This window comes from Equus quagga, chromosome 15, assembly GCF_021613505.1.
Source record: "Equus quagga isolate Etosha38 chromosome 15, UCLA_HA_Equagga_1.0, whole genome shotgun sequence".
Taxonomy (NCBI): Eukaryota; Metazoa; Chordata; class Mammalia; order Perissodactyla; family Equidae; genus Equus; species Equus quagga.
In genome coordinates, this window is record NC_060281.1 from 73,977,216 (window position 1) to 73,989,607 (window position 12,392).

At 49.7% G+C, this 12,392-nt stretch overlaps 1 protein-coding gene across 1 annotated transcript in view; it reads left to right on the plus strand.

The window, feature by feature from the left end:
- The window catches only part of OAS3 (2'-5'-oligoadenylate synthetase 3), a 51,853-nt gene extending 40,152 nt beyond the window's left edge, over nt 1-11,701 (plus strand). The window contains exons 23-28 of the mRNA XM_046641023.1: nt 3,828-4,001; nt 4,763-5,045; nt 6,193-6,380; nt 7,514-7,752; nt 9,083-9,236; nt 10,370-11,701. Coding sequence (XP_046496979.1) covers nt 3,828-4,001; nt 4,763-5,045; nt 6,193-6,380; nt 7,514-7,752; nt 9,083-9,236; nt 10,370-10,468 — 1,137 coding nt within the window. The 3' untranslated portion in view covers nt 10,469-11,701. The remainder of the gene's footprint in view (nt 1-3,827; nt 4,002-4,762; nt 5,046-6,192; nt 6,381-7,513; nt 7,753-9,082; nt 9,237-10,369) is intronic.
- The last annotated feature ends 691 nt before the right edge of the window (nt 11,702-12,392 follow it).

Genomic DNA, 12,392 nt, shown 5'->3' on the forward strand with positions numbered 1-12,392 from the left:
CCCCCGGACACCAACTGCAGTCCTACCCAACCCACCGTGTGTTTCCTAGGGCCGCTGTGACAAAGTACCATGTGCCGGGGGCTTAAAGCAACAGAAATTTGTTCTCTCGCAGTTCTGGGGGCTGGAAGGCCAAGATCAAGGTGTTAGCAGGATGCGCTCCCCTTGAAGGCTCTAGCAGGGGGTCCTTCCATGCCTTTTCCAGCTTCTCGTAGTTGCCAGCAATCCTTGGCTTGTGGCAGCATCGCTCCAGCCTCTGCCTCCATCGTCACAGGGCCTTCCCCCTGTGTGTCTTCAGAAGGGCTTTCCTCTGTGCCTGTCCGTCTCTCTCTTCTTCTTAGAAGGACCCCCTTCTCTTGGATTAGGGCCCACCCTAATGACCTCATCTTGATTACATCTTGCAAAGACCCTATTTCCAAATAAGGTCACATTCACAGATCCTGGAGGTGGAGACTTCAACATAGTTTTTAAAGGGACGCAATTCAATCCGTAACACACCATTTGGGGCCTCCCGTCTATGAAAATGATAGTGAAGTGCATGCAAGATGGAACCAAGAGAAAAGGGGACATCTGAAGACAAGAGATTTCAATTAATTTCTGTAAGACAGAAAGCCGATGAGAAGGTGGTGACATGAAGCGGAGCCCCAGGGAAGTGGGTGGCAGTCCTGCCTGCTGATGCCGGGACAGGCTCTGAGCTCCGTCCAGGCAGGCGTAGGGCAAGGGGCAGAAGTGGGGCTGGAAACAGGGGAACTGCTCAAGGGGCAAACAGGTGCACCTGCCCTCCCTGCCCCATCCCCCAAGTCAACACGGAACCCGCTGTGCCCTCAGGGCTCATCCGAGGAGGGCAGTCCGGCCAGCACATTCTCAGGTCTGACCGCTGAATCCTTCAGCTTTCCTGGGGGTCTCCGAGTGGAAGTGTGGGGACCAATGTATCATGTGAGGCCAGATGGGTCAACCAAATTCCACATTTCACAGACACAGGACTAATTTATATCCCGATTATGGGGGGCAGAGCTCAAGATTCTATTTGCACAGAAATTTGCAGGCCAATTAAGCAAAAATCTGGGATGCAAACGTAGGCGTCAATGAGCTTACCCAATTCATGGGGCCCTGGAAGTGAAGGAACCTGTGCACGGAGAGAAGCCCTAGTTGGATCCAGAAGGAATGTGATGCTCTGAGCCGGTATCCTGTGCCCCGCCCCCCGCCCCTCCTCTCGCTGGCCTCCTGGTGTTGGCTCCCTGACCCCAATTTTGCTGGCTTCCTAAGATAGCTTTTTTTAAAAAACTATTGCCCCCTAACATTTTATTCTGAAAAGCTTTCAAATGTATAGAAAAGTTTGCAAGAATGATTCATTGAGCTCCTGTGCGCCCTTCCTCCGGCTCCCCGAATGTTGAACACGTTACCACGGTCGCTATGATACAGCCTCCGTGTGTGTGTGTGTGTACACACTTACCATCACCATCACTGTCAGTGTTGTTCATACCGAGCCATTTGAGAGTCAGCTGCCAGAGACCTCTCCTCTGTACCCTTACGTGTTTTCATAGGCATCTCAGAGAACAAGGACATTCTCTTAGGTAACCACGTGTAATGATCAAATTCCGGAGATTCAGATCAATATACTATTATTGTCCAAATATAATCCATTTTCAGATTTTGCCAATCATTCTGAGAAAGTACTTTATAACCACTTTTTTCCAACCCAGAAGCACACACTGCATTTAGTTCTCACGCCTCTCCTAATTGGCGTTTGATACCTGCTTTTGTCCTTCTGTCTTGCCACCCCATCAACCTCTATTTCCAGGCCTATGAGACCATCCCTCTTACTACAGCTGTTGGAGGCAGTCCAGGCCCAGGAACCACTACATAAGGAGGTTCAGGCCCTGGAGGGTGCGTGCACACAGGCATGCACACACACATGAACACACACATGTGCACCCATGCTCACACATACCACAGTATTCTTCCCAGCGGAGGGGGCAGTACTGCCAATGAATTTGCCTTCAAGGGGACACTGTCCTCAGCAACTGCAAGGTTCACTTACAACATCTGAGGGCAGCCAAGGTCGACCTTCAACTTTCAAGCTGCCCATCCCTCCCCTGCCCCCAGGTGAGCCCACCCATCTTGTCTGTGCTCATGAGCAAAAGGACAGCATCAAGGCAGAGCAGTATATTCGTTTCCTCCTACTGCTGTAAAAAAAAAAAAAAAAAAAAAAAGCTAGAGACTTCACAGCATAAAATAACAAGAATTAATAAAACAAGGCTCCAGGGGAGAATCCACTTCCTGTCTTCTCCAGCTTCTTGAGGCCGCCCGCAGTCCTTGGCTCGTGGCCCCTTCCTCCATCCTCAAAGCCAGTGGTATTATCTTCTCTCCTTCTGACCTCTGCTTCTCTCTCTAGAACACTGACATCCTGCCTCTCTTTTAAGGAGTCTTTGATGACATGGGGCCCACCTGGATCATCCAGGATACTCCCCTCATCTCAAGATCCTTAATTTAATCGCATCTGCAAAGTCCCATTTTCCATATAAGGCAACCGATTCACAGGTTCTGGGGGTTCGGACGTGGCCATTTGGGGCGGGCGGCCGCTATTCTGCCCCCCACAAGCAGGAAGCAGACTGCCTTTGCAGCCTGAGACCCGCAGGGGAGACTGGCCATTAACAGGTAGCACAGGGAGCAGACACAGTCTCAAGCGGGGTGTCACGACCTCGGGGGGCACGGGACGACCCCACCATCTGAACTTTTCTACTGGAGAGGAGACAGCTGCGCTTCTTTGCAGGTATCAGACCCCACTAAGAAATCTGAATAGGGTTTCTTTCCAGAATTGACCACAGGTGCACGAGAGTGAACAGGTCCCCGCCTCCATGGTCCCCTTTGATTAGAGAGCAGAGAACCATCCCTTCAGGCTGAACACACAGCCCCTCTGGACCCAGCGCAGCCTCTCTGCTGGACGCTTAGAGGGGACAGCATCCCCCGGGGTAGGCCTGGGGAGTGGGTTGAATAGTGTCCCCCAAAATTCATGTCCACTTGGTTCCAAGAATGTCACCTTCTCTGGAAATAGGATCTTTCTGGTGTAATTAGTTAAGATGAGGTCATCCTGGTTTAGCATGGGCCCAAAATCCAATGGCCCATGTCCTTACAAGGAGAGACACTGTGAGACCGAGAGCAGATGGCCACGTGACGACAGAGGCAGCGGTTGGGGTGCTGCAGCTCCTTTGCTGGAGCCACCAGAAGCTGGAAGAGGCAGGAAGGACCCTCCCCTGGAGCTTTCAGAGAGAACACGGCCCTGCTGATACCTGGATGTCAGACTTCTAGTCTTCGGAATCGTGAGAGGACAAATTTTCGCTGTTTGAAGCCCCCAGTTGTAATTTGTTATGGCGGCCCTGGGAACCAATCCACCTGGGCCCATGGTGTTGAATGGAGGCTGATAGAACCTGGAAAAGGGATTCATGTGATCCTCAGAAATCTACAATGCTACAGTAAACGGGAAAATAAGGAAGGAACAGATGAGTAAAAGGTGCTGGCCGTTAGTAGACAATGCCAAAACCAGAAGTGGAAATCAGAGAGCAGTTTGGAGCCAGGAGTATTACAAACCCGTGGGGAGAAAAATCTAGGTCTCTCCCAGGATGTCAGAAGGGGCAACTAGCAGAGGCTTTGTTTCTGGCGGGCCGTGGGTGTCACCCTACACTCTCAGGTCTGTTCTCGGGATAAGTCAGTGCAAGAACCGAAGATGACAGGGGTACCAGCATGAGGGTTGGAGCGCGGGAGGGAGAGGCGGGCAGAGGGCCCAGAACGGACAGGGGCCACTCACAGTGAGGCTCTTCCATCTTCCCCAGCCAGCGCCACTCTACGTGACCCCAGGCCATCTTCTAGATACGTTCATCATGGACTTTCTCCAGCCCAACAAAGTTTTCCTAGATCAAGTCAAGAAAGCTGTCAACATCATCTGTATATTCCTTAAAGAAAAATGCTTTCAACATTCACCTACAAAAGTTCAGAAGGTTGTCAAGGTGAGTAGAGGCGCTTCTCTTAAGGGAATGCTGGGCGGGAACTAAGCGGGATTGTCCCTCTACAATACGCATCTATCAGAAGCTGGAGGGCAAAAGGATGAGGGGAGATGGGCAGCTAGGAGACTGATGTTCAGTGGTGGGTGATAATGCATGGCTCGTGTCACTGACCACACACTTCTGACTCTTGTGATAGCTTCCCAGGGCTGCTGGCCATCCTTGGTGTCCTTGGCCTGTAGCTACTCCAGCCTCTGCCTCCGTCTCCACATCACCTTCTCTGTTATCTTCTCTCTTTCTCTTCTCTTCTAAGGACGCCTGTGATTGGAGGGCCCACAGATCCCTAACTTAATTACACCTACAGAGACCCTCTTTCCAAATAATGTCACATTCTCACACTTCCAATAGACATAACTTTTGGGGGGACCACCATTCAAACCACTGCAGATTTTGAGCTCAGTGTGAACTGATCCAAAAAGTGACCTCTTTCCTCTTTCCATGACTAGAGCCTGATTCACGCCAACAACCTAGCTAGAGATTCAGCAGATTGGACCATTCTTGTCCATGGCTCGAAGGCCATGGGCTGACACGCTTCCCTCCATCTGTTGAAGAATGAAACACTCTGCCCTGGACCCAGCCCTAACTGGACCCTAACTTGGAACCTACCCTGGGCAACATCATGAATTAGCCCAACTGGTACCAGCCCACAGGGCTGAGCGTCTCACAGTCTAGAAAATGCCATATCTCAACTTGCCTTTCTCTACTAGGGAGGGTCGACCGCCAAAGGCACAGCTCTGAAGAGCGGCTCTGATGCCGACATCATCGTCTTCCTTAGCTCGCTTAACAACTACACCTCCCAGAAAACGGAAAGATGGAGAATCATCAAGGAAATCCGTAAACAGCTGGAAGCCTGTCAGCGGGAGAAGGAGTTTGAAGTGAAGTTTGAGATTTCAGAGCGGAAGGCTCCCAGGGTGCTGAGCTTCTCTCTGAAATCCAGAGTGCTCAACGAAAGTATTGACTTTGATGTGCTGCCTGCCTTTAATGCGTTAGGTAAGATCCCCAGACCTCAGCCGCTGGCGGAGGAACGCGGATTCTGGAGGGATGGCAGAAGAGGATGGAGGGAAAGCAATGGGACTCAGTCATGGGGCCACTGCCCCCAGCAGGTGGCATTCATACCTTACACCTGTATACACTTTCATTCTCATTTAAGAATCCCAAGGATGGCCAAGATCCACATCTTCTACTCCCATGATATCATCCACAGTATCTATCAAAGAATGGGGTATCCAGGAGTTCTGTGCACATTTCTAGATAAATTTCCTCAAGTATTAGTGGAAGAAAGTAAACAACAGCCTGGGGGAGGAATTCTGAGGCAAAAACAGGAAATCTGGGTGTTCGCCTCCAATCTTAGGCAAAAATCTCCTTTAGAAATTCAATTCACGGGTGGCAAACACGTAATGGTGTATTAAAAGAAACCACAGCAATTTCAGGCATTTCCCAAATCCGAATCAAGAAGCTACGGCACCTTCCCTCTGAATGGTTCTTAGTGTCTCTCAGAGAGGAAATAACAGTATCGATTGGGGGCTGGCTAACTTTTTTTGTAAAAGGCAAGATAGCAAATATTTTCAGCTTGGAGGGCAATTAGGTCCCTGTCACAATTACTCAGCTCTGCCATTGTAGATGAATGCAGCCATCAATATCACCTTTACAAATGGGCGTGGTTGTGTGCCAATAAAACTTTATTTACAAAAACAAGCAGTGGGCCAGATTTAGCCTGGGGGCCATAGTTTGCAAACTCCAGATCAGCATTGTCCAAAGGGCCTTTCTGCGATAGTGGAAATTTCCCATAATCTGTGTTCTACATCCACTGAAAACTTGAAATGTGGCTAGTGCTAATGAGGAACTAAACTTTTTTATTTTCCTTTAATTAGTTTGAATGCAAATAGCCACACTGGCTGGTGGCTACCATATTGGATAATACTTTTATGGTACCACCTGTACTCCTGTAGATCATAGAACTGTTTAAATATCTCATTACTCTGGAGATGTTCCCAATATCTTAGACATCAGGAACTCAAATATACTAATAGAGTTGAAAGAAATTTCCCAGAATTAAATTCTATTTGTCAAGAATGTTTTGAAACCTATTACTTTCTGTACATATTAAGGCATAATGTAACTATCTCCCCCATGCCAGGTCAACTGAATCCCGGCTCTGCACCCAGCCCCAGGGTCTACGCTGAGCTCATCCAGCTGTATAAATCCTCGGACGCCCTCGGGGGAGAGTTCTCCACCTGTTTCACAGAGCTGCAGCGCAATTTCGTTGACTCCCGGCCCACGAAAGTGAAGAGTTTAATCCGCCTGGTGAAGCACTGGTACAAACAGGTATGCCAGCTCTCGTTCCAGCCCTCTGGTTATGGTTTTCATCAGGACTCTGTGGCCATGAAACCAGCGCCTCTCGAGCGCTCCATGCGCCCACAGCCTCCTGCGCTGGGGGCAGTGTGAAAGGAAACTCAAGAAAAAGGGGTCCCTGCCCCCCAAGTAGGGACTCTGCCTGCCTTAATCCTGGGTATCTGTGCGGAATTCCCATCCCGAACCCCACTAAGATGGGTCAAACGTAGAGCACCTCCCACCATCAGAGCTGCTACACGTGGCTTATTTTGCCTTTGCTCTGACCAAAGAATTCCGCAGGAATCCAAGTTATCCCACCTACGCAGGCCAGGTGAAGTTGGGATCTGCATATGCCTACAAGTCGCCAGCACGGCTTATCCGCCGCTCGGTGCCTGTCACCATTAGACACAGATTAGACACTCTCTTGGAAGGCAAGTCGGAGCGCCAGGCGTGCCCGGAGGCTGCATTTTCTGTGCTGCTTAGCCTCCCTTCGCTTCCATCAACTGTCTGGTGCACAGGGTGGTCCAAGGATCTTCATGGCAGCAAACATCCAGCTCACCATCAGCTCTTCCTTGCAATGTGTCCTTTCTGTGTCCAGCTCCCTGAAGCCTGAGATGGAGACTGAGCTCTGTGGCTTCCATCCCAGAAAATCTGAGAAATGGCTCTACAGCCCGCCCCAGGGCACTCAGAGTGTTCAGGGCTACGGTGTGACCTTGAGCAAGTCACTTCACCTCCCCAAGCCTCAGGCCTTCATCTAAAGTGGCAATCTCTGCCATTTGGTAGCCAGCAGTGTTGGAGGATTAGTAAGGACATAGGGAAACTGGCCCCATAATTAGGTCTCACGGGAGTTTTAGAAAATGGTACCTAGGTCATCACTCTGGGAAGTCATATATGGCCAAAGCACACTAAAAAACCTGCGTGTGCTGGCCACAAGCTGCTGAGTGAGCCCCTGCAAACCCGCCCCGCTCAGACCCCCACAGACCAGTCCCCCAGCACCGCATCTTGTTACTCAGTTGCCCAGCCATGGCCTCAGCGGTCCTTAACATGCAGTCTCTGTGGTTCTGGCTGAGCCCATCGCACCTCCCTGCCTTACCCAGCTTCATCTGACTTTCCCACTCTTCCCTCAGTGTGAAAGGAAACTCAAGAAAAAGGGGTCCCTGCCCCCCAAGTACGCCTTGGAGCTCCTCACCATCTATGCCTGGGAGTGTGGGAGCGGGGCGACGCAGTTTGACACGGCAGAAGGTTTCCTGACGGTGCTGGATTTGGTCACAAAATATCAGCAGCTCTGCGTCTTCTGGACCGTCAATTACAGCTTCGAGGATGAGACCATAAGGAACTTCCTCCTGACCCAGATGCAGAGAACCAGGTGCCCCAGACCCTACCCCCTCCTCCTCATAACCTGATTTCCTGCAGCACCGTGTCAGCGACCTGGATTCTCCACCCACGGGGTCAGGATTCATCATTCCTCATGTGACCCTGCGGGAGGACTGCGCTAACCACAGAACCACCCAGTCTCCAGGGGTGGAGTCCTAGGGAAGCAGGAGAAAACATGCTCTGGGAGGAATAGAGAGGGGAGAACCAAGGTGCTGGGTCCCTGAGTTGCTTTTGTCTTTCTAGGTCGGAAGGAAAAGCGTGGACTCATTAGCAGGTCTAAGTGGTGTGGAAGTTGGGAGGTGTCCCTGAGAAATGACGCTATCGTTCCCCATCGATTTAGTCTGCAGGGTTTCTGTTAGACCAGGTTTCATCTGCCCTTTCAGATCCACATCTCACAAAACCTTTATCCTTCAAGAATAGAAAGAAGGGGCCAGCCCGTGGCTGAGTGGTTAAGTTCGCGGGCTCGCCTCAGTGGCCCAGAGTTTCGCTGGTTCGGATCCTGAGCACAGACATGGCACCGCACCTCAGGCCATGCTGAGGCAGCATCCCACATACCACAACCAGAGGGACCTACAACTAGAATATGCAACTAGGTACTGGGGGGCTTTGGGGAAAAGAAGAAAAGAAAGAAAAATATGGCAACAGATGTTAGCTCAAGAGCCAATCTTAAAAAAAAAAAAAAAGAATAGAAAGGAATCTTAGGGTATCTGCTCCATGCCACCAGCAAGGGACGAAAACAATGGAAGTATGGAAAAGACAGGAGCGTTGAGAAAGAACAGAGAAGAGGAAAGAGAGGACGAGATCTGGTGGGTTACCCACCAGGGGTGTGCCCTACTTGACATTACAGTTGATTGAATTATACATCATGCTTCAGATGACAAAGCATGGAGAAGATCTTTATATTATGCCATGTGTATAATCATTAACAGTTTTCAAAGCTTTTTTTTTTTCTGCTGAGAGAGATTGGCCATGAGCTAACATCTGTGCCAATCTTTCCTCCACTCTATATGTGGGTCGCCACCACAGCATGGCTTGATGAGTAGTGTAGGTCCACACCCGGGATCCGAATCCGTGAACCCCAGCTGCCCAAATAGAGTGCGTGAAACTCAACCACTATGCCACCCAGCTGGCCCCTTTCAAAACTCTTTTGACAAATGTGATTTAATTCTAGGAAATTACTTAGACCTGCAATCGTACATTTGAATTGCTGACATCTAAGATATGAGGGCACGTTGTTTTATTGCTGAGAGTAGAAAGGACCCCCAATTCTGAGGCCACTGTTCTGAAAAGCACCCTCTAATGCTTCCTAATCCCTTGCATAGGCCCGTGATCTTGGACCCAGCCGAACCCACTGGTGATGTGGGCGGAGGCAACCGTTGGTGTTGGCATCTTCTAGCAAAAGAAGCTACGGAATGGATGTCCTCCCTCTGCTTCCAAGACGGCAGTGCACACCCCGTACAAAAGTGGGAAGTGCCCGTAAGAATAATCTAAAAGAAATGTCATCCGGAGTGTGCCCTGCGACAGACTTAAAGCAAAGAGCTTCTCCTGCTGTAGTTTCCACTTGGAATTCATTCAGCCACAAATAACAGAAAACCCGACTCAGGAGCGTACACTTACACAATTGGTTTTTTCTGCCCATTACGAGAAATCCTAAGGCAGGCAAACCAGGACTCGCCCAACAGCTCCATCGAGCTTTCTCCATCCGCCACTGCACTATTGGCATTTGGGGCCAGACACTTCTTTGTAATGGGGGCTGTCCTGGGCAGCCTGCCTGGCATCTAGCATCCCCACTAGATGCCTCACCCAGTATGACAATCAAAACAGCAGGTCTAGACACTACAAAGTGTCCCTTGGGGACACACTCATCCCCAGCTCTTTCTGGCTGTACCCTCTTTAGGTATTGATTTTAGTCCTTATGGCACTGAAAGTGGCTACTGCCGCTCCAGGTGGGGTTCGGGGTCCAGGCAAGAAGAACAGGGAGGAGGGAGGCACCTATGAGAAGCCTCATCCAGCAAATTCTCTTACATTTCATTGCCCAGAACACTCACATGGCTACCCGCAACATAAAAGTGGCTCCAAAAAGGGGGGTGAAGACAACTATGGATGAGGGTTGGTGAGCCAACCGAGTGCCTGCCACACCTGTGCACGGCTGCACCTCCCACCAAGAGACCTGCCCCCAGGTCTGCTTGTTCTCCGCCAGGTTCTTTCTCGAGGCTCTTTCAAAGCAGAGTTCTCAGCCTCAGCAACTATTGACATTTGGGGCCAGATAATCCTTTGTTGTGGGGCGCTGTTGAGCAGCATCTCAAGTCTCTACTCACTAGATGCCCCCCCCCAGTTGTGACAATTAAAACTGCCTCAAGACCGCCTCATGTCCTATGGGGAGCAAAATTGCCCCCAAATGAGAACTGCTTTAGAAGAACACCCCCACCCCCACTCTGGGGTCAGCTTTAGTTACCAGGATCTACACTGTCAGCAAGCACCCAAAAATTGTCCCCCTGGTAATAGTGACCCTCTCAGATACAGTTCTTCCTTTTTTTTCTGACTCTTTTAACCAACGGTTGTAACTGCTTGGGATATGTATTCTCACACATATATTTCTTTCTTTCTAGACAGCGCAGATGCCAGGAAGTTGTGGAGCGGGGGTGCATCCTATTGTCAAGGAGATGTTCTCACTCCGAAGTCATAGAATCCTGGCATACCAATGCTAGAAGAAGCTTCTAGAGGTCCTCTGGCAACTGCTTTTAAAGAATCCGTTCACTATATAAAAGACTAACCAGATCCATTCTTCCATTGACGGTCCCCACGGCTCCCTCCCTTGTTTCTTCAACCCCTCTTGAAATCAAGACCGCCAAGTTCTTTTTGTAAAGTCTCGCCTTGCTGAGCTCTCATTCCGTGAGTGACCTACCTTAATTAAAAAGAGTTGCTTTCATCCAGCTTTCTGTGCACCATATTTCTGTCCACCATTCTGGATTATTCCAATTAGCTCCTTCTTTTTCCTTCAAGTCTTAGAAGCGGAATCTCTCTGCATTCCCAAAGTGAAGCCCTCTGCCTGCCCCTTGGCTCCCATAGTTCTACAATCTTACTCTCATACTCCTCCACCTCGCCCACCTCCTGTCTCTTTTCCTCCGTACACAGAATCCTGTCTGCCCCTGCCCGGTCGAAGGTCTCCTACGCCAGGAGTGAGCCAGCCTCTGCATAGACCTGCAAACTCTCTAAACGCTTGGGATTTTCACTGTTGCCATATATATATATTAGCCTGTTGTCTTTTCCTTCTGAGCCCACCTTTTTCCCCCATCCATGAGTATCTTCTTGACAAATCTAACGGCCTTCTCCTCTGGCTTTAGCTTCAAAGATGCTTGAAGGTCTATGCATTTTAACTTCAGATACCCACTTAACATTTTATTACTGCCATATAAACCAACTGTCATAAAATTAAGAATATATCTGTTCTTTGTCCCCAGTTCTTGGCACATAGCTTCAAAAACTCTTGGGATTTCCTGATAGGAGTGTCCTTTGTATTCATACTGAGCCCCTTCCAACCATCCCTGAGTTTACCTAGTGAGGTGTGGGCCCTGAGATAGTTTCAGGGGAGGGGTTGGCCATGCCAGAAATGCCAAGCATGTGCTTACACGGTTGGTACTTTCGGCCCCACTCCCCAACCTCCCAAGAGGAGAGGGGGGCTGGAGACTGAGTTCAAGTGCATGGCCCATGATTTCATCAGTCGTGCCTTCGTAATGAAACCCCAATAAAAACTCGGGACAACAAGGCTTGGGAGCTTCCTAGTTGGCAAGTGTGCTGATGTACCACAAAGATGGCACATCCTGACTCTGTGGGGATAGAAGCTCCTGGGCTCAGGACCCTTTCAGACCTTGCCCCCTATGTATCTTCTCCTCTGGCTGTTTATCTGTATCTTTTGTAATAAAATGGTGATTGTAAGCATAGCAGTTTCCTGGGTTCTAAGAGTCATTCTAGTGAATTGTTGAACTTGAATCCATAGCCAAGTTAGAAGTACGGGTCGTCTGGGGACTCCCCTGTGACCGGCATCTGAAGTGGGGGCAGTCTTGGTGGGACCTTGCCCTTTAACTCATGAGGCCTGCACCAACTCCAGGCAGCGTCAGAACGGAATTGAATTGTAGGGCGCCCAGTTGGTGTCGGTGAGCTGGTGTTGGAATGTATCACTGCCCTTGTCCAGAGCAACAGCAAAGGAAACAGCTAGGACCTGAGATTGAAGAATGAAAGAATGACCAGGCTAAGGTCACGTCTACTCCATCTACAACTAGTCGCCAGACCCTTCTGGAGGCCCAGCTTGCCCTTGATACATAGACAGGAAACTGTAAGACACTGCCTCATCCTCACAGGGCTCATGATGTACCTAGAGGAACCCTAACTCTCTTAAAGGAAAAGGAAGGGCAATTTACAGCCATGCACTAAGCGATAGGTATATAGTGGACTAAGACCAGCAAGAGAGAACTCAAGGCACTCAAAGACAGAAAGGAACCATTTCAGTCTCTTTCGTTGATGTCTTCTCAGTATTCAGTAGACATTTAAGTTCATTAACAGCAAAGATAAGGGAGCGTTCACAGTGATCAGGAAATGTGGTCATGGGTCATCATTGGAGGTAACGAGGCCACA